The sequence below is a fragment of the Copadichromis virginalis genome, linkage group LG7, assembly GCF_057382275.1.
Source record: "Copadichromis virginalis isolate Kocher_CV1m ecotype Utaka linkage group LG7, C_Virginalis_male_GT1.1, whole genome shotgun sequence".
Classification (NCBI taxonomy): domain Eukaryota; kingdom Metazoa; phylum Chordata; class Actinopteri; order Cichliformes; family Cichlidae; genus Copadichromis; species Copadichromis virginalis.
The window spans coordinates 199,785-222,318 of record NC_140624.1 but is presented as its reverse complement, the minus strand read 5'-3'; the positions used below and the strand labels follow the sequence as shown (position 1 = coordinate 222,318).

General features: G+C 41.1%; 1 protein-coding gene across 2 annotated transcripts in view; it reads left to right on the top strand.

The window, feature by feature from the left end:
- The first annotated feature begins 1,150 nt into the window (after positions 1-1,150).
- The window catches only part of LOC146704112 (fibulin-1-like), a 31,947-nt gene continuing 10,563 nt past the window's right edge, over positions 1,151-22,534 (top strand). Inside the window, exons 1-16 of one of the 2 annotated variants that reach the window (XM_085461066.1) lie at positions 1,151-1,444; positions 5,324-5,432; positions 7,041-7,170; positions 10,351-10,492; positions 10,949-11,008; positions 11,099-11,185; positions 11,360-11,497; positions 11,597-11,734; positions 12,642-12,785; positions 12,884-13,009; positions 13,188-13,313; positions 13,968-14,087; positions 14,565-14,696; positions 14,813-14,936; positions 19,441-19,586; positions 21,228-21,368. In XM_085461066.1, coding sequence (XP_085317192.1) covers positions 1,390-1,444; positions 5,324-5,432; positions 7,041-7,170; positions 10,351-10,492; positions 10,949-11,008; positions 11,099-11,185; positions 11,360-11,497; positions 11,597-11,734; positions 12,642-12,785; positions 12,884-13,009; positions 13,188-13,313; positions 13,968-14,087; positions 14,565-14,696; positions 14,813-14,936; positions 19,441-19,586; positions 21,228-21,368 — 1,918 coding nt within the window. In that variant the 5' untranslated portion in view covers positions 1,151-1,389. Of the gene's footprint in view, positions 1,445-5,323; positions 5,433-7,040; positions 7,171-10,350; positions 10,493-10,948; positions 11,009-11,098; positions 11,186-11,359; positions 11,498-11,596; positions 11,735-12,641; positions 12,786-12,883; positions 13,010-13,187; positions 13,314-13,967; positions 14,088-14,564; positions 14,697-14,812; positions 14,937-15,713; positions 16,864-19,440; positions 19,587-21,227; positions 21,369-22,534 lie in introns of those variants that run through there. The other variant, XM_085461067.1, reaches the window with a different exon arrangement.

Genomic DNA, 22,534 nt, shown 5'->3' with positions numbered 1-22,534 from the left:
ATGTACTTTTACAGAGAGATTGTCAGAGTACTAGCAGAAAATACACACTGTAGTGGACGGAAGCACAAAGAGATCAAGACACGGATCATCAAGCACTACACATTTAAAAGGGCAGTTATCCTTTTATGACAGTCATATACCTGTGGCCTTTTTTATACGCCTGTGGTGTCCTTATATCAAGCCCTTGGTGGTGTTTCTTGTTGGTTAGACTGGTGGTGGTGGAGCCATATGGCTTTGATTAGAAGATCATTTAATCTCTCTCTGTCACAATGCCCAGAGCCAGTAGACTGATTGAATTTGCAGAGGGTCTTAGTTGGTACAAAATGTTTATAAAGCACTATATCAATTATTTCTCCACTTCTTGCCAGTTCTGGTAGACGTGTGTGAGTGCATGCGTCTGTGGCTTGTTTATATGTAGCCACTTTTCACAGCTCGTGATCACTTTGACTGATGTTGATTGCACACATGTGGCACACTTAGGGAAGATTGAATTCATTCACATTACTATAGAAAATTAAGCTTTATAGTAGGACTGCAGGGACCTGTGACACTGCTGTGAAGATACAATATTAAGGGTGGGATGGGTTGGGAGGCGGGGGTGTCACAGAGTCAGGTCTTAGGTCTCTGTAAGTGCACCAAACTCAGAAATAACAGCGAATAACAGCAGTTAGTGGTAGTGAAAATATTTATTTATTTTTTTATTCCCCTTATTTCCTCAGAGGAATCCAAAAGGTTTCAAGGCTTACAGTCTGGACATAGCCACAACACATTTTTAAAATACCCCCAAACCAGCTCCAGATGTTGGGTAATCACTACAGTCATTAGTCACAGGCAGAAATACTCTGCTCTGCCATTGATGGAAGTGCAGTTTCCATGTGTGAGCGCACACTTCACGGTACAGTAGCCCGGAGATGACTGCGAGTCCCATCTCCAGAGGCAGTTTTTCAGATGTTGCTTCAGGACACTTAACAACAACAACAACAACAACAAAGGATCTGCAATAGGAGGTATTTTAAAACGACAGCTCTTTTGTACACTCGCTAAAATATACTATCTGTAAATTATATATTGTAATCATAAACTCTAACTGCGATGTGGTTTGAAATAAGCCACACAAACAAGATAAGCAGTAAGTGTGCGCCTGTGGCCCTCAGCCCGCCCCTCGCGGTGCCGTAATTAGACGCTCATTCCTTCAGTCAAGCTGCAACTGCGACTCTCAGCTCCATCAAATCCACTTCTTTTCCCAGTCTAGCTTCTTCTTCTTCATCTTTTTTTAAGGAGCACTGCAGCTTTTTCACACATCCCCGCGGAACAACCAGCATCGGAAAGTCCACCTCGTCCACGTCTGTTTCTCTCCAGTTTTTGATACTTTGAGTCTCACCTCTTTCAATGGCTTTGCGCGTAGCGCTGCTCTGCTCTCTGTTCGGAGTTCTTCTTGGCCAAGGTAAGCGTGAGAAGCTGGGTATCACTGCTGCTAGGTGAGCCAAGCAGTGGGACTGTGCATGTGACAGTGATTTGGATGAATAGCGCATATTGCATGACAGCTTCACTTTAAAGTACTCAAAGTAAGAAGCAGACAGATAACAGGCTAAAGGGTGATACTTGGGGAAGTGATGCATTTGTCTGGGGGCTAGTTGGGGCATGTGATGAAAGCAAAGTTTGCAAAGGTGGGTGCTTCAAAGTGTTGCAGGTCTTTATTAAAATTGCTAAGGCTCGAACATCTCAAATTAAAAGATTGAAACTGTTGTTTAGAATCATTGTTTTTCCTCTGTTACGGATTCAAATATTGATATTGGGGATGGATACAAGAGGAAAAACCACAATAACAACACTGGTCCGGCCAGGTTGAGTCAAACAATGATTTTAATGATCACACGCGTGGGAGATGGACACCGTACGCAGACAGCATCCGATCTCAAAATGGTGGAGCATTGATCAACCTCTTATAGCCTCTAGTGGCCCCCACCTATTCATAAAAGCCTAAACATTCACATGCTTTCTCTCACACGGCGCCTAAGCTACGACCTTGGCTCCCTGTTTATCTGCTCCTGCTGAGATGGGGCAGAAAACTCCAGTATGTTCTGTTCTCTTCTAATCAGACAAATAAGGCGATGACTTTCTGCCAACAGTATTTCTTATAACTCAGCAGTATAATGCATCATAAAACAATGTCATTCATTCACAATAAATCAGCAGTCTAATATAATGCAAATCAGTTTAACAAATGCAATAGTTACCACCTTCTTCTAATTCAGGAGAATAATGCAAACTAAAACTACATAATAATTCACAAACTTTAATTAGAGGTCTAACATGGCATAAAATAATATTATAATCCCACACCTCTTTCTTTTTTTATTACCACTTACAATGTACAATAAGTAGCAGTGTGACCATATAAAGTGCCATCTAAACCATTTTCCAACTTTTGTGCACTGCATCAACAAAACCCACAACTATAGAACTTTACAGTTAACCTTTTCTACCTTTAACTCTCTCACTACTGTGTTTTATTTAGTTACACTGTGGAGTGGAATCACTCCATTCCATGAAGTGATGATATGTTACCCCACATGGAGAGTGTTAAAATGTAGTTTCACACCAGTTGTGAAGCAAAAGTCATCCCTGCCTGAGGTTTCTTCACTCTCTGCCCTGCAAGTCAAAGGCCGAGTGCTGGTATGCTGTGATGCTATGTAAGAGCAACCAGTATCTCACCAGGGCAGGGTGGTCCTAGACAGAAGGGTGAGATTGAGCCTCACAGCAGGGTCACCAAATCATAAGACTAGCCGTGTCTTAAAAAGCCCAGTGTGCTGTGGTCACACACGGGGCAATTTCACAGTCAGCAGGGGGACCTTTCTCTCAGCTGCCTTCTCTGTAGGAGGTTGTGTTGCAGGTCTTTCTGCAGATCTGCTGGGTATCAGCTCAACCAACTGCATAACCAAATGCAATCCAGATAGATAAGCTCGACTTTGGTTTCAGCCTTTTGTATATATCAGTAAGATTGGAAGAAGCTTCCACATGTCAGCTTTGAGTGGTGCCTATGAAAGAGATGCACACTTCTATGTTGTGATGTCTGTCTGAGGCCAGCTCCTCTGTGTAGGCGGGGCTCCACGAGTAGGCTCATTATGCTCATTATGCCTTGTTTACATGAGGCGTCTAGACGCAGACAAGACATGTGCTGCTCTGCCAAGACAGAATGGCCCTCACAGCTACAACATCATCCAAAATGGAAATTAGCCCTCTCCAGACAGACAATGCACCGAGGAGACTGAGAATTATGGCAGGCTGTATCTAAACCAGAGCACAGCTGTGCCTGGTTTGCTTCTTCTTCTTCTTCTTTTTTGATAAAAGACAAGAAGCCATGCAGTTTTAAAGCACTTCTGGTCTTTCAATCTTAGGTTTTCAAGTCAGCAGACAGCGGTAGCAAAGGAATGAGTCAGTGATGCCTAGTGGGTTAGAGTTAGTTATCAGCAGAACGCTACTGTGAGGGGAAAAGTCCAGAACAGATCGCTGGGGGAAGTTTAGAATAAGTGACCAACTGTTCCTGGCATTTAAAATGCACTGACTAAGCTAAGAAAGAGTTTAGGATTAGTTCATTTTTATGGACTCTGGACACCTCTTGGATGCCTTTCCAGTTCTAATACAAATCATGTGTTTTGACAAGATGGTGTCAGTTACTGGAAGTGGTAAAAAAAACCCAAAACATTACACATATGCACAGGGGTACACACATTTAAATAGGATTCTTTATTGTTAATAAACATCCATATTTTCAGCCTCTTGTGAGCACAGTTTTGCTTTCCTAGCTTTTTTGGAAAACCCCGTTGTTACTTACACATTCAGAAAACAAATTAAGTCAGTGAGCGAGAGACAGAGACAGAGAGAGAGAGAGGCTGGGGGAGCCTGCTTGGTAGGTCCATGTGAAAAGCTTTTAAAATGTCATCTCATTTCATCCAGCTGCTACAAGGTTTATTGGCCAGAGAATACTGTGATGTGCCAGACTTCCAGAAGTCAGTAGTGAGTCAGCTAATGTGCCTGTCTACCAATAAATCCTATATCCATATTCGCTCCTTTCTGCCAGGTTAAACCTCCTTTCTGTAGTAGGAATGGGCACAGTTGTTTTTTCCTGTAACCTCGCTTACTTTCTTAAAGAAACAGACAACAATCAAAACGTGTCATTTTTTAAAGAACTCTTTCTTGTGTCATTGTTATGCTTCTCCTCATATTAGTTCTAGATTTTAAGCGGGACTTATAGAAACTTGTGATGAACCTGAGAAATGAAGTTTTACAGCAGCTCTTGCGTTGTGTTTCCACGAGGTTTACCAGTGTGCAGACTGTTTGTGATAACAACTATTCCCGCTTTCGCCTCAGCTTGACTAGTTTGATTTAATGGTCATAATAAAACATTCCTCCTGCACCTCTGGGAGAGGGCAGCAAATCTATAAAACTGTGGACTGCAATTCCGGACACTTGTCCTCCCTCCCTACCTGCCTAATCTAACTTATTATCTGATCTTGCTTACTCCTGCTAGACGCAGATGGTTCTGTTTGAGGTATTTCACAATCACTATTCTGGATAATTCAATATTTGTTTTCTCTTTTTCCTCTCAGGGGGGAAATAACGATGATTAATGTCAATTTTGTAGACCGATCTTGGTTTGAGACAGGCAACAAAAAAACTGGAAAAAAAGCCCAAGACGTGGATCTGCCAAAGCTATTTCACGTTTGGCATATAACACACTAACCACAGGCAAACGAATGTGCTTGATGTGATTGTTACGGCTGATTGTTTAGAGAGTCGAAGCATTCCAAACTCTCTAATCCACATGAATAAACAGCCAGATTACCACAGAGTTGGTCGCGCTCCAGTCAAAAGGCCTCATGTGGTTCTGCAAAAACATATCCATCATTCATTGTCTTTGGCAAAAAACAAACAAAAAAATCTCTCAAGGCTTTTTTTCATATCGTTAAACAGACTCTGAATTTTGTTTATTTGCTATACAATTTGTCTTGGGTCACAATAGCAGGATTGTCTTTTGTTTAGGAAAGAGAGACAAAAAAACAGATCATCATTGCTCAATTAATAAAAACTGTTTGGTCTTGCTGAAAGACAAATGCTCATCGGATAAATGTTGCTCATTCCCCTCAAATGATGCTCAGAAGTTTGCCATCTGATATATATTTGAGGCACAGTGTGTTTAGGCACTTGATGTGTGTGTGTGTGTGTGTGTGTGTGTAGGCAGGCAGGTGGCCAGCACTATAATGTGGGGCCTGTTGTGATTCACCTGTACATGCAAAGGTAAAAACAATGTTGTTTTTAATAGGAGCAGAACAAATCTCAATGGAGGACTGCTGTAAAAATGGGCAAAAGCATGGCACCGATCATGAAGACTGTGCATCCCTGCCCCTTATCTCTGAGTCAACCACATGCAGGTAAGCCGCTGCTGACTGCTACCTTCCTCTGTTATGTTTAAGTGTGGTAGTTTATAGACTTCCAAGCTGTTAAATGCTGCATTTCTTAAAATCATATTTTCTATCCATGGTACTGGGCCCAAGTGATTTGGCATGTGCTGGATATTAAGGAAATGTCTAAATGCCCTTAATATGAGATCACTTTACCTTACTCCCATAAATCTCTAGGCACATTATTCACTTCACGTGAGAGCAGGAAGCGCTAATAGTGATGGGATAATAACACGTCTGCTGGTAACCATAGAAGGTGTGCTACCACAGGTTCAGGGCCTATAAGCCAAACTGATGGCAAACACATTTGCCATAGCCACTGTAAGTGATTCCAAATTTGTCTAAATTATAGTGTGAGGAGTGGAGAGGAAAAGGGGCAGGGATTTGTGGGGGTAGCAGGGTAATATTTAGGGGTGGAAAAAGGTGAGGGGGGTCAGAAGAGGGGCTGTTTCAAAACCCAGGAAATACCTTAGAGGTGAAATCCGACATAGAGGGAGGGAATAACAGGAAATCTGAGAGATTACTTCAGACACCAACGTAAGAAGAAAGAAAAAAAAACAGGAGAAAAATGGTAAAAGGAAAACAGGAGCACGCTACTGTGCCCTTAAAAGGTTCTGCAGAGGAGGTGTGTACTTTGTTGTGACTTTCGGATCTCGAGTGGTTTATGTGGAAAGAGGTTTCTGGTAAGAGATGATAAAAAAAACTTGGTTTGTTATGTTTTTTTGTCTTGTAAAACTGCAGGGAGACAGAGATCCAGACCAGGGAGGAACAGTCAACCTCCCCTCCGCTCCCTTAACTGATTGGGCAGACAGTTAGACAATACAACGAAATCTGATCTGAACAGAAACATTAAGTAAAACATATTTTTATGATAACACTCTTTTGTCAGATTGGGCTGGCTGCTTCCCAGTACTGCTTTTCCCAATTAAACAGCTATTGTCATTTTTTAAATGATTCTTGCAGAAAATTTGTGTTATGCTAATCCCTAAGGGGATGTCAATTACGATACATCCTGTATCAAGATGTTACTCATTTTATGGTTATGGCTATTTCTCAAATCCTAACTGTGTCACCAAATTCTTAAGAAATGCAGACTGATTCTGTCCCGGTGATGTCATTGTGGCTGCAAGTAAACTACAGATACTGGCAAATGTTAGTCAGCCGATTAGGGCCCCTGCTGTTCTGCTTTTTTTGTTTGTTGTTTTTATAGGGTGTGTATGTAGGATGAGGTTTGTTTTAGTGATTTTGCTCTGCAAAAGAATATGGAGATATTTTTGGACAAATGTGCAGCTTGGGACTAAAATCTTTGGTTTAACTTCTTGGGTGTTAAACAATCTGAACAGACCTCAGAGAGCTGTCAGCATTGCAAACACAATGTCCATCGTTGAGCTCATTCTAGACATACTCAGCCCAGTCATTCGTCAGTTTTCAGTGTGACATGAGATCCCCTTTAGGCTCGCCTCGGGCCAATTTTAATGAGCTGCACTTCTAAGACAGATTTTCTTTGCCGTAAGCCAATTATTGATAGAGCGGAGAGTAAATGCACCACCTGTGTTTTGTGTTTTTTCTTGCTGACAGGATAGTGCAGGAGCAGTGCTGTGTAACAGTGCTCGAGGATAAAATGTGCACCAATGGTATCAACATTGCCAAAGACCAGGGGGCCTGCGATTCTTTATTCACCAACACCTGCGACACCAAGACTACAAAGGTGTGTTTGTATGAGTGTATATGAGTGTTTTGCTAATAGAAATGACAAAACAGAAAAGTAAATCACCAAAAAACTTCTTTCACCACTTTGCTGGACGATGATTATGGCAAGTGATTGATGAGAGCAGTGTTGTACATCTCTATGTGTGTGGGTGTGTGTGGGAGTGTGTGTGTGTTGTGCAGCAGGATGAGGCATGTCACTGTAGGGAGGAATGAAACTTGTTGCTAGATTATAAATTAAACTGTGACTGTGGAATATTTCACCAGCCCATATCCAAGCACTAAGCACCTTTCAGATTTGAAATGCTTCTTAACCAAACTCAGGCAAATTCTTGCCTTTATTTTCATTCTATATGTACTATATACACAGTATATACAGTGTTTTTGGCAAAAAATCTTGAATCACCCTTGGTTTCCTTATGTTTTGCTTCCAAGAAGCCAGACTTTCTTGTAATTTTAAGTCCCTTTTCCATTAGTAGCTACTCAGGTTGGCACGCCACGGTTTGCAGGGTTTTCCATTAGATGGAAGTACCTGGTACCAGGACTTTTTTAGTAGCGATTCCTCTGGGGATCCAAGCGATCTGAGCAATCCAAAAATGTGTCATCAACAGACTGCATGCCACCGACTGGCTGGTCAGTGGTGTGACTCGATGAGTAATGAGGGTGTCTCCTTCAGGAAAATCAAAACCACCACTAAAGTCAACCTTTAGAAACAAAAGGACCAAAACAGTGAAGATGATTAGGCATAGCTATTGCACCAAACATCAACATTATAGAGAAATGTTCCCATTTGTTTTAAATTGAAATAAATAGTCATTTAATGGGGTTACAATCCAATATAACCTCATTATTAGTGAGCTTTATAACTAGCATGAAAATTTGTACTTTTACACAAAACTAGGCTTGTGTAAGTTCTGCTTCCATCTTTGATTACAGATTTAAATGTGTTCTTTTTCTCACCTTCATTAGTTCCCTTTAACTGGTTTTATGTCTTTCAGAAGTATTTTGATAAATTACTTAATAAAGAAATTGTTCTAGAATTTCTATCCTTTAACAGTTTAGTTGTGATCTACTATATACTGCATAGAAGCTTTTAAAGGTGTTGTAGCCCCACACAGCCACCGCATGCTACAAATATGCTTTAAAATAAAATTAGCAGCGTAGCTCTGATGAGGGAAAATGAGCCAACCTTAACACATAACCAAAGCTGATTACTTTCCATATTTACCAGAACCTCTTCTATGCTGGCAAACATCAGCTGCTCTGTGTTCCTCTCTCTGCTGCTGCTGCTGGCATGGCTGCCAGCATGCTATGATGATGCACTTACAAAAATAATTTTCTCTACAGTGCTTTCAAGTTGTTTTACAAAGTTTCTCCTGTCACACCCTTTTTGTGAAATTAAAATGCTTAAAATCTGGAGCATCTTTAGTAGCGCGAAAACAATATGAGAATAACACCACCACGGGGTTGCAACACATAACAACAATGCTCAGTGGCTAGTGGAGCTAAGAGAAGACCACAGCAACTTCCCTGAACAGGATCCAGTAACCATCACAGCGGCAGACATCCAAGAAAGAGTCTCAAGCATGAAGCGTTAGACAGTACCTGGCCCTGACATGAGTCACACTTACGGGCTAAAGAAAGTGACTGTAACTCTATGAGCATCTGGCAGCACAAATGAACCAAGTGGCTGGCATAGTATACAGGAATATCTCTGCCGATTATGGCCTGGAAGTCCCGAGGTCAAAATAGGTCACGTCCCCAAGGATGATTGAGAAATGCATTGACAAACTGGTGATGACTAACCAACTGGACATAGTAGCCGTGGACACGAAGAGAAAGACAGCTGTGGACCTTCCCAACATCAGGAAGAAGGAACACGAGAAGCTTGAGAAAAATATGCACATTTTCAAATATGCTTAAAATCTCTAGGTGCTTACATAGTGTGAAAATATGTCTCAAATGTGCAAAACTCCACAAACACTCCACAAAAATCATTTACTTGATATGGAGGACGTCAGATTGACAAGAAAGAAATCAGGACTGTGGGTGGCTTATTCAATAACTCCGAACTTCTTCAAATAATCTGTGTGTTCTCAAGGAAAAAGCACGACGATGCGAGATGGACAGAACAAAATGTACGTTTAAATGATAAATAATGACAATATCTGTGAAAATAATGTTGTACTTTCTCTAAGCAGTCAGAGAGAAGAAAAGGGGATTTGCTTCAATGTGCTGTCTGGATAAGGTTTATGTTTTCAATTTAGAAACTACATTATTGTGTTTTGTAAGATTTGCAGTGATGATAGCAGAATGCTGTATTGATGTTTCACATATGAAACTAATAAAAAGGCCACTTACTCTAAGCAAGCATGGGAGAAGCAAGAAAAAGCTGCACAAAAACAAGATATAAAGCAGTTGTGTGTGCGAACTGTTCAGGAGTGTGTTTGTGTGCTTGTTGTGAGTGGTTTACACTAAAAGAGTCCTAAGAACAAAACGTTTTCTAGCAGTCAAGGCCACACGGGCATATACCCACACATAAACAAGCACACACAAACAAACACAGAGAGTAGCAGTCAGCCACTACTGGTACACAACTCTTACAGTTGCTCTCCTTAGCATGTGTTCAGTCTTGCAGTCGCTACAAACGCTGCACGTGTGCACCACCGCACACACAGTCAGATTCCAGCTGCATAACCAAATTGCCAAAACATGCCCATCTGTCACACTCCCCACCTTTCTTGTCCATAACTGACATTACCGGGCTGTCATAATGATTGACTGAGCATGCATTAAGGAGAGGGGGGTTGATGTCATCTCATCACTGTCTCCCTCTGTGTTCTCTTTTTCTAACTGACTGACTGCCTTTCTGGTCCCGTCTGAAGCCTGCCAGTTGGCGTATCGTCTCAAAAAAGCTCTTTTTCTGTCTGTCTGGTTGATTGAGAGCTTGGCTGTCTGTCTAAAGCAACTTATTCTCAGCTGTCACTTTAAAAGGCTGTCTCACTTCTTTAACCAACCAGCATACCAACCCTCTGTCAGCTATTCTTTGTTTTTGTTTTACCTCTGCTGGTACACAATATCCTGAAAAGATCTGTATTTTGTTTTCTTTCAATTATTTGCACATTTTTCATATCTATCCTTCTAAGTTCTCTAATACTGTGTTGTATGCTGTTTTCGATAGATGTGCTGTGACTGTTGTACTCTGGGTAAAACAGCCCATGAGCTTGGCCTACCCTGTGACCACAACCTATCTGTTGGCCATCAGTGCAATCTGGTGTCCCGGGCCTGCTGTGTGGAAGGAGCCACAGCGCATCAGAGAGAACGTGGGTAAAAAATGTGATCCTGCAGGAGGCAGTTTCTTTTATTGTTTTTTTTTTTTAAATAAAACAAACAAAATATGTAATTTAAAGTAGAGTGGGCATAAAAAAGTGGATTAAAGTAAGTGAAAACCTATGCAAGTCAACAAAATAATTAGAAGTAGAAATAGGAGGACTACTGGTGTCAAACATAAGACTACACCGCCCCCTAGTGGACGCTTATGGTCATCGCATGCTCATTTTCTTAGCTCATAATATAAAGCAGCTTAGGTTCAGCTACTGAGCATTAATGTGGAAATGGGTAAGATTCAGCATGCTGATTATGAGCTTTTGGACTGGATAAAATAAGAATTTAATGACCATCAAAGTCAGAAGTTCACTAGTAACACAATGTTGTGCCAAATGATTTCATGCATAAGGTATGAAAGCATGAATAAGCATGCTTTTTTCTCTCTCTTGCAGTGCCTAACAAGGACGAGACAACTGAAAATGGAGATTCAGCATTAAATAATCAGTGCAATGGTAAAGCACAATAAAAGCTAACAATTGTGATTTCTGCACTTGCGTTAAAAAGCGCGGATCAGATATTAATGTTTCTGTGGTGCCTCTCAGGGAAGTGTGCTCATCGCTGTGTGGGGAATGACACTTGTGCCTGTTTCAAAGGCTATAAACTCAAACCAGATGGAAAGAGCTGTGAGGGTAAGCTCCTTTTGTATTGTTATATATATGTAATGATTTCAGTCTTATATTTTAATATCAGGACTGTTTTTGGTGATAAAGAAAATACTTTTCTACTAGAAAAGACTAACACAACAGAGCCTCAGCAGGAGACATGTGATGTATTCCTTTACTGTCTGTCCTGTTTTTTCGCAGACATCAACGAGTGTTTGGTGGGAGCCAGCAACTGTCGGGGAGGAGAGCGTTGCATCAACACAGAGGGCTCGTTCCGTTGCCAGAGAGAAGTCAGCTGTGGAACAGGATATGAGCTCACTGACAGCAACAACTGCAAAGGTCTCTGCTGTTTGTAGGGAGACATTGATCTGCTGTATTTTTTTTGGCTGCTATTCATAGCGTGTTGACAGGCAATTCTTCTGTGATGTCTTCATCCAGATATTGATGAGTGTGAGACCGGTATCCATAACTGTGGACCGCAGTTTCAATGCCAAAACACCCAGGGGTCGTTCCGTTGTCTGCCCAAAGTTCAGTGTGGATCTGGCTTTATCCAGGATGCTCTTGGAAACTGTATTGGTAAGCATTAGCACCAAAAGATTTATTGTGGCCAAGCATCCCATACAGAGCTCCGCTGCCATTTATGATCTTTACTTGAGCACTTGTAAGGATATTGAGATTCTTAAATTGCTTCCCTCAAAATGTCCTCATATTAATGTAAATTTCAAAATATTTAACAATATGATGACTGGCATATGCTCTTTAATAAATTAACATCATTAAGACTTCTGTTCTTGAAGCCTTAAGTCAGTTAAATTTCCAGCTATGTAGTTAGACTTAGGTCTTTTTGGGGCTCGCTATTAAACTCAAACCTGTCCTCATCATTGTGGTCAAATTTGATTTATCAATTATTTATTTTATTGACTTAAATTTAAAAAAAATGTTTTTAGCTCATCATGCAATAAATTACCTGGTGTAAGGTTAATCACTGCCATCATTACATTGATTGAGAGGAGCCAAATTATAGACAGAGGACTAATTAGGAAACAAGACCAGGTTAAATCAAGGCAATCAGGGCCTCATTACACGAGAAGACAAACAGCTGAAAGGAATGACACACACAAGGAATAGAAATGATCCAATTAAAATAGGAACTGAAAAAGAAGACAAGTCAAGGAAACTAAGACAGATACGACTTACATATCTATACTATTGCTAATATATATTGTAATATATCTATATCACTAAAGCACTTCTGGATGGATGCAAACTGCATTTCGTTGCCCTGTACCTGTGCATGTGCAATGACAATAAAGTTGAATTCTATTCTATTCTATTCTATTCTATATATGGGTCACAAAAAGAAGGAATTGATCATGTAACAATATAAGACATGATAAGAAAAAAATATAACAGAAACTGTGGAACATCAGGGCATTTTTAAAATTTAGAGTAACATCTGTGTCATCTGTGCTCCTGTTTTCAGATATAAATGAATGTGTTAGCCAGACAGGTCCATGCAACAGGGGGCAGATCTGTGTCAACACAGTGGGCTCGTACACTTGCCAGAGGAACTCGGTTAACTGCGGTCGAGGATACCACCTCAATGAAGAGGGCACACGCTGCGTTGGTACGGAAGAGCTCATCATACCTACATGCAAAGTGTCTTACTAGCCTACCTGCGGTGGATATCATGGTGTTCTCTGTCGCTTGCACCCCTGCTTACAGATATCGATGAGTGTAAGACTACTGAAAACGTCTGTGGAGGTCATGCGTGCCTCAACATGTTGGGGTCTTACCGATGTGAGTGTGAAGCTGGCTACATGTTCAATAGCATCACTCGGCTTTGTGAAGGTAAACTGTTTTTCTTTTTCTTTTGCTTTGCGTTCTTACGTTGGTAGCTAAATCCAAGTGTATCCTGAGCATGTAAATGCCCACAGCATGTATGTGTGTGTACTACTTCTAGTTAAAATAAGCATTGAAGTCACAATTTCAGCTTCTTACTTTGTCAGTTTTGGACTTTTTGTCTTAGATGTCAATGAATGCAGGCATTACCCTGGTCGTCTGTGTGCTCATAAGTGTGAGAACACTTTGGGATCCTACAAATGTAGCTGCACTACAGGCTTCGCGTTAGCTGCTGACGGCAGAAATTGTGATGGTAAGACAATCAAGTAATTTGGGAGACTTTATAGAGCCTAGATACTGTTGACTAGACAGAGTTTATGTGGGCGGATGTGGATCTGGTAATCAGAATCTTTGTGGATCAATCTCCTGCTCCCCATGCATTCCTAAATGCGTTTTTGCCCCCGATGCATCTAACGGAGTGTTGGTCTGAATGTCAGATTCTTTTTTTTTTTTTAAAGAAGAAAGGTGCCATATAGTATAAGGGACAGTCAATAACATGTCTCCCCTCTGACTTACACAATAGAAATCCTGCATGATCTGACATCCCAGTGTTAATGTTTTTCCTGTATCATAATAATACTGGTCCAGGATCAGGGAAGCATTCAGTTGCAATGTTGATCCTGGACCAACATTATTATGGTAATGCTGGAACAAGACCAACAAAGAGATAACCGATACACCTAGATACCCCTGTGTACACTGGGGTACACTTTCAAGTCTAACTTAAGAAATATGTTGCTGTATATCTTCAGCCTACGTAGCATTTTACCAGTCATCAATCTAGGAGTCATATTTTTTAGGTAGCTTTCATAGTTACTTGTTCTTTATCCATAAATAGGTAAATATTGCATTACAGACACATGCACGCATACATTTTGATGCTAACTTTGATACTTTCTCTGTGCAGATTTGAACGAGTGTGAGAGCACCCCATGTAGTCAAGAGTGCGCCAATGTGTACGGTTCCTACCAGTGTTACTGCCGCCGTGGCTACCAGCTCAGTGACCTAGATGGCACTACTTGTGAAGGTAAAGTTGAAGCATGTGAACTGCAACTGATACTCAGTTTAATTCAGTTGACATTTTATTGTGTAGCACCAAATCACAACCTCGAGGCACATTGTAAGGTAAAGACCCTACAATAAAAGAAGGATAGCAGAAAAAAACAGAAAAAAGCCTTATAATCAGATGACCTCCTATTAGCAAGCACTTGGCGATGGTGAGAAGGAAAAACTCCCTTTTAACAGGAAGAAACATCTGCCAGAACCCAGGGCGGCCATCTGCTGTGACGAGTTGGGGGTATTAGCCGAATTTCCACAAATAGGAACATTCAAACATGCAGATCAGCCTTGAATTTTTCTAGACATGACCTGACAGAGACGTATGTGAGAACGCTAATGTGTGGCACATATGGATCAGACATTAATGGTGGTTGGCCATCCTTATTATGTGTATATAAATAAAATGAATGTGTTACAAATTCACCTTTTTCTTTGACGTTTCCAGATATAGATGAATGTGCCCTGCCCACCGGAGGTCACATTTGCTCCTACCGCTGTCACAACACGCCTGGCAGTTTCCACTGTTCCTGCCCCGTCAATGGCTACACCTTGGCGGTAAACGGGCGCAGCTGCCAGGGTGAGCTCTCTGTAATGTCATGTTGCAGTCATGTGGCGTTTGTTGGAGGCCCTTTTTCCCCAGCTTTGGGAAAAAAATCACGTTAGTGACTTTTAAGACCCTTTTTTGTCTTTCAGATATTGATGAATGTGTGACAGGAAGCCATACGTGCACAGAGAATCAAAGCTGCTTCAATGTACAGGGAGGATTCAGATGCCTGTCTTTCGAGTGTCCGAACAATTACAGACGGGTCGGAGAGACGTGAGTATTTGAACTGGTGCAGATTCTTTGCTGAGCAGGGACATGTTTATGAACAGGCATAACTATGATTGTGTTGTCTGTGTTACGACAGAATTAAATTGAATGAGTTTACCCCTATTACACATTAAAACAAATTCGTAAAAATATAGTAAATTTCACATTTTTTTCGTGTATTTTTTTAACCACATATTTAATTTTAGCATTTATCAATTACTATTTATGGACCATCACCATTAAAAAAAAAAAAAAGGCATAAAATAACCAATTGCCAGGACATTTTCTGTTTTGTTACATAGTTTCATGCAACACTCAAAGAACACGGTCTGTGCTCCATATAGTTAAATTTGAAACAGTCACCATCTAAAGAGCTTTAAGTTTACATATCAGGCTTTTTAAAGCACTCCTGGTTTGTATATGGATCAGAGCCCCTGCATGTCCAGTATGCTCAATGCTGGAATGATTTCAGTATGAATCTGGCTGTAGCATGTTTTGCTGTTTCCGAGTGATGACATGCACATGGGTGTTTTTCAGTTTAATTTTGGCGCACATGACGATGACAGTGTGTACACCCACACCCTTGTTTGGAGGCACCCAGTGACAGAACGTTTTGCATGATCCTAAAGAGGGCACTATAACTGAAAGTGATAATTCCTTTCTCTGCATGCCATGCACGGCAAATGAAATTTTCACCTGATCTCCCTTTCTCTTTCTCTCTTTTTGCCCGTTTTGTTCCGTCTTGTCCCGTCCTGCCTCCGATCTCTTTTTTTTCTTTTGCAGTCGATGCGAACGCTTGCTTTGCAATGAGTCTGTCCAGTGCCTGACCATGCCCCTGAGAATAACCTACTACTACCTCACCTTCCCCACCAACATCCCCATCTTCACCACCATCTTCCGCATGGGCCCCTCCCACACCGTGCCTGGCGATGACATCCACATTGCTATCACAGCTGGCAACGAGGGCGGCTTCTTCAGAACTGAGCAGATGCCCACTGGTGGTGTGATGTCAGTGGCAAAGCTCATCAACAAGCCAGAGGACTTTGAGCTGTCTCTGGAACTGAGGCTGCGCCGCTATGGCACAATCACTACATACCTGGCTAAAGTGCTGGTGTTTGTTACCCAGGAGGAGCCCAGAGTACCTTATAATCCCCTACTAGAATAAACAAAAGGGATTCATAGGTTTGCACAAGTTTTTACCCCCTTAAAATGGATGTGGCATATTAACTTAATCTCACTAAGAAATCAGAAAAATTGCAAAATGCATGCAAGAGTAAAGGATGGTGATGCAATATAGCCTGCTATATATTAATGATTACACAAGTTAAGTATAGTTAGAGCATGTACAGGTAAAAATATAATTCAAATTTTCATGAGTTTCTGGCAAGTGCAGGCCTTTCAGGGCTACTGCTGGTCCAAAACTATGGTACCGCTGTCCCCTTTATCTTGTCTGCTATTGAGGCTTTTTTCTACTACAGTTTTTTAAATGAATGAACTCAAATACTACTCTGTCTCCTAATAAATGCACATTAAACATGGCACATTATTTTTTTTAATGACACTGTAAAATACATTAATCAGAAGGAAAAACAATCACAATTTGTAGTTGCATAGCATTACACACAATAAAGCTTTTGTTTTAAACAAAAAAACATGGATTATTATTCAGGAGTTTATATTAGGACCAACAGAATGCATCTTTTTAGGTGAGGCATTGTCAAAGAAGCCACTGTAGGTGGCGTTCTAGGTCAGTGTAACTCTCAAAATGGTAACAACCCAAGTCTGCCGACAACTGAGTGTAATTTGATGATGGTTGCATGATAAAGTCTGACATTTTGCAGTATTTTATGGTTTATGTGCTGGATGAACAGTTTTCTATTAAAACTGCAATAGAAATAACACATGTTCAAGTTAAAACCAGTGTTTGATAATGGTGCTTTGTGGGGTTTAATCAAATACAGCAAAGGGAGCAGTTGGAATGTGAGGCTAAGTCACAGATGGAGGCATGAAGATTTCCCCTCACAAAGTTTCATATTACTATTATTCCAGTAGTTTCAGAACATTGCGTATATTCTGTTTTGTCATTAAAAAAAAAAGTTCTTCAATTACAAGAAAGTGTTTTAGTATTTTAAACATTTTAGTGCTAAACAGCATTTATTAATGTTATTAGATGCCATTAAGTTAATTTTCTTGTTTTTTTTTTAAAGGGTTTCCTGCATTATATCTGCAAACATATGTGCAAACCAGGCTGTATTTTTGTCTTTAACATTGGCTTAAAAAAACCTGTTAAAAATCGCAAACAGCAAAACCTTCAGTCACTAACTACACGTAATATATAAAGTACTTAGAGTGACTCCACTCCTTCAAATTCCAGTAAGCCAGACTGACACCAGACTTTGCATTGTTACTCCTGCTTCCCAAATGTCACTTACCATTACCAGTGATTTTTTTCGTGCACATCTCTTTAGCTCCCGTTGCACAGATTTCCACTGCATACTGCGGGTGCAAACCCCAACACAGACAGACAATTCCAAATGAAGGCTGAGTAAGTGACATGAGAAGAGATGCAGTGGGAAAGGAGAGGGGAAATGTGCACCAGCGGAGATTATAAATAGCTTGACATGCTGTGAGGGTGCTGCCTGAGCGGCTGTGGCTTTTAATAACTGTAAATGCAGATTTCTCAGGTTCCTCCTGTCCCGAACGTTTGGGCTAGTAAGGATGCACTTGGTCCCTGTTGGGGATAGCCTTAAAATAAGAGTCTAGTGGCGTACAGGAGTTTTTTCCTCCCCTTTTGACATTGAGTTATGGGGCTCTGGGCTCTGGCCGGTGGTCTGAACAATTTGCGGTACAGCAACATCACCGCGCACAAAATGAATGATGCCCTGCAGTGTTTGTGTTGGGGCGTTATCAATGTGCTGACTATAAATAATAATTACCAAAAAAATAAAAGGCCCTACACTTGACCAGAAGACTTTCATCCAAAAAAGTCTGTTTTTCTTTCTGGTCTGAGAATATTGGGGTTTTTTTCTCCTGGGCTGGGCCACGTGAGGCATGGGGACATGGAGAAGGCGCGCATATGTTCATGTGTGTCCAAGTGTGTGCATGAAATAAATGCACACATATTCACAAATGAAGACGTAGAAGTTTTTTTTGTTTTTACACTGAACTGTAATTACATTGAGCTGATGCCTCTGCTTTGAAGAGCCCATCTGAGTGTAAAAGGGTTAGGGTTGGGGGGGGGCAGTTCACTCTAGGTCATTGTCTTCTCATAAATTTACTCTCTACCCCAACAGCTTTCACCTCATCCTCTAGAGCCCCACTTGGGTCTTTCTGCAGCTCAGGACGTGGTATTATAAACTAGGAGAACATTTTGTGGGTTTGGCCCAGAGCAGAGCAAAACCTGGACCCGCCGCTAATTGCTAATTACAAGCCCCTACCCAGTGGTGGCTTGACTTTTTGTCAGGGGCTTCTCTCCTCGCTCTCCATGAAAGGAGCCCTGCAACCCAAGCTTGGGCTTGAGCTTTGAGCTGCAGCAGATAGGTCCCCCGAGGAGCGCCAGAGATCCACGGGCATGACTCACAGTGTGGCTATATGGCTGCCATGCACATTAACTGGACTTATACATGACAACATGGATGTTTTCATAACCCAGTGTAACCGTGTACTGACTTGCCTCCTTTGTTAAACTCAAGCAAGGCTCAGCTTGAGTTTAACATCTTGAATGTCATAATCAAGGCTTTTATTTTGTTCCAAAAGTTCCCAAATGATCACAAGTTTTCAAACTCTTGATTTATGGGGTTGCTAATGCCTTAGAAACCTCTCTAAAAAAGCTGTCTTATGTAGCAGACAGGTAGTTAATAGTGATGTTTCAGGTGGCGTTAGCTTTAGGAGCCAGTAGAGGCACTCCAATCCCTCCGACCTGTCACTGATTAGTCTGTGGAATAAACAAAGCCCTAAATAATAGGATGAGAGCTGCCCTGGGGAGAGGCTGGGGAGTTGTCTAGTCATGTGGCTTACAATTTAGGAGTCTTTTAGAACACTCCCTTTCCCCATAAATCCTCCTCAAGAGATTATCTGATGTGAAGCCGGGGATGCTCTGCAAATCCAAATATTTTCCTGAGCAGGTTGTGGATCATTCTGTAAATGTAGTAATTCATTTCCCACACAGCTTGAAATAGTGGATCAGAAAGACATCAATGACAGCACAAGTCTCCACAAGCTACAAAGTTTGACTGTGGCATGAGCCTTAGCCATTGTTGGTTTATTATTCTTCCAAACCACATAGAATTTGAAGAATTTGATTGTTTTCTTGTGCCGAGCGCTACATTCAGTGCCCCTTCTGCCTCATTCAAATAGTGTTTGTGCAACAGCATCGCGCTGCCCTGATTTGTTCTAAGGTGGTTAGCTTTAAGCAAGCAGAACCTAAAAGGTCAGAGGCTGTGCATGTTTTCTTTTCCAATTATTTTTTGTTTTGTTTTTGGTGGGTAAGTATGTTTGTTCACTTCTTCAGAGCGGCGAGGCTTGAACGGTCTGAAGTTGTTCGCTGTGTAAAGTCCTGTCAGCCCAATAACATCGCCTGCGTTCTGGACCCCACGCACTCAGTGTCACACACCTTCATTTCCCTCCCTACTTTCAGAGAACTACCAAGGCCTGAGGGTAGGTACACGACTATTCTTTGAATAGTCACACAAAAGGTACATAATCCAGTAAATAAAGCACTAAACACAAGAGGGGTTTTTTCTATTTAAAGAAAAAGGTTTTCAATGTGCCGATATCTTGTGGTCTCTGAAGCTAAGCGGTTGGCTGCTGTTTTATATACATATCTTCTTATTATTTTCATTCAGCATGTGTCCAAACCTCTTAACTGTCTCCAAACTGCTCAACCCGAGCTGTCTCTCTAATGTACTCATTTCTAATTCTGTCCTCCCTGCTCACTACCAACGCATTAGCATTTACAGCCCTGCCACATCCAGTTTGGCCTCCTGTCTTTTTGTTAAAGTCGCCATCACCAAAATATACATCATTTGGTAAACCATTCTTTTCATCTTTGCTGCTATTCTTCTGTCACAAAATTACCCCTGACACTTGTCTCCACCATGCCTCCCCTCTTCTCTTCATCTCTCATCTGCACTGTGCATTGGGTTGGACTGTGCATTGGCATTTAAACTCCACCTAAAATCTACCTTCACAATCTCCACTCCTTGCCTGTTCCCTTTTACACCTGTCTCCCTCTCATTCACACACATGTACTCTACTTCTACTGACTTTCATTTCCTCCTCCTCTCCTGTTTCATATATGTCACACAGATAGACAGTTGCCTCGGTCATAATAATAATAAAAAAAGACCTTAGCAGGTCTTTCAATCCAACCTCAGATGAACAACAACACATGCAGTACATTTGATTTAACAGCATGTGGCTGCTACTTACATGTATACCCTCTTAATTCCTTAGTTTTTCACTGCTTCTGCATTTTGGATTAATTTTTATGGAATATAATGATTAATATGTCAAGTGTTTTTGTTCATATCATGTTGTTCTTGAATGATTTTAACACCTATTCTAAACCAGATGATTTAAAAAAAAAATTAATATTATGTCTTGATACACTAAACTGTCAGAGGTGCTTTTTCTTTTTACCATGACTATAAATTTTTTTCTGGACTGGAAGAATTCCTTTAGCATCACCAAGTTTAAAAAATGTTTATCTTTCTTTCCAAATCTCATCTTTTTTTCAGTGTCATTCTTCTTCTTCTTCTTCTTCTTCTTCTTCTTCTTCTTATTATTATTATTATTATTATTATTATTATTATTATTATTATTATCTTAATTTTATCTGCTTTAATCTCTGAGCTCCCATCAACTGCTTTCTGTACAGTTGCCAGAATCCGTACGGCTGCCTCTGACACCCAAATGAGCTTTTCCATGAAGTCCTCAGTGGAAGACAGTTTTAGCTGGCTTTCCCCAGAGAACTGCTGCCACATATGTAACAACTGTAATCATTTGCAGGTTGCGACAGCTGATAAGCATCTTTTGGCTGTCATGCAGTGTGTGTTTCAGACACAGCCGTTCTCAGTGTCACTTCTTGTCATTCCTCATATGTCCTGAATTGGAGTGTAAAGAACTAGTGCTAAAAATCCTTAAGGTTTCTCTGACTATCACGAACACAAGCACTGTCATCACACACTTTATTGTATTTCTTTAAAAAAAAATTAAATTCAGAAAAAACAACAGTTGGGACCGGCTTTGCACAGCAATCCCACTGTCTTAACTTCTTCTCCCTGAATAATTCATCAGAGATCGTCTTCCTGAGAACAACAGTGCCAGCCTACGGGTCCTATAACTTCGGGAGTTACGATGTCAAGTTTGACATCCTGGAGGGCAACGTGGACAACGCCTTCGACATCATCAAGCGAGTGGAGAATGGGCTGTATGTGGGTGAGTACAGGGTATTTTTTGCTTGTCTGGGTGAACCAATAGCACATTCAGACAAGAGTGACTTTAACGTGTAACACATACCACCCGATGGTCTCTGTGACTGGAAATTGCAATTTCTTTTTGACAAAGGAGGTGGTTTTTCTGACCTCATCTCATTTTGAAATATATATATCTATTTTACAACAAATCAAACGCACATGTGTGCATTTAAAAAGTGCAAGAACAAAACAGCACAAAAATATATTCACGATGAATGTATTGACATAAGTACATCTGACGCAGCTTGTTATGGTCGTTGCAGCGTGGTGGCATCATGTAGCTGTCATCGTCTTCACGGGGGCTCCTCGTGTCTCTGTGCTCGGCGAGCTGTCCTCTGAGTGGCTCTCTGAGACAGACAAAGGCCTGTTTCTGCCTGACCAAATATTTGGCATCGGTTTTCACAGTCTTGTGGTTAAGCAAAGTACCATTTAATTCACTTATCCATGGCTATGCTTATCCCAAAGATCATTATTTTCCACAATAAGTTATGGTGGCCTGAACGTGCAAGAATAGAGGGCATAAATCTACATTTGTGTGTTCGTATGCATGTGTGCATGATTAATTGCTGTTGACAGGCAATTCATCATAACTACCTGGTCAGTAGCTGCCACTATGCACAAAAAAAAAAAAGGATTTGCACTGTTTCAAGTAGGAGCAGCAGATACCATCTCCAGCGGTGTGTAACAACAACAGATGTTTGGGTAGAAGCCATTGGTATACTTTAGTGTGGTGGTGACCCAAGGCTACTGGTGGTGTCTGTAGAGGAGCAGAACTGAGCCTTGGCTGAGGGAGGATGAGGGCGTTCTCAGCCCTGAGATGACACATTGTTGGACCTGCTTAGGTGTTTTTGTTTAGTTGGTGTGTTGAGATGCAGGCAGGGTTGGTAGATGAAGTATAGTTTCTTCCTTTTCTCCTTGTTCTTCTTCTCCGAGTGATGGATGAAGGGATGGCTTGTCAGTATGCACATCTGTCTTTAAAGAATTAAAGGGAGGGAAGGAGGAGGAGAGAGTGTGTGGCTGTCACTGGTTAAGGCCAGACTGGTGCGAGCACGCAAGTGTTCCTCTTTCATGCACTTGCAGAAACAGATGTGTACTTATCAAATACACCCAAAGACATGGGAGAGAAAA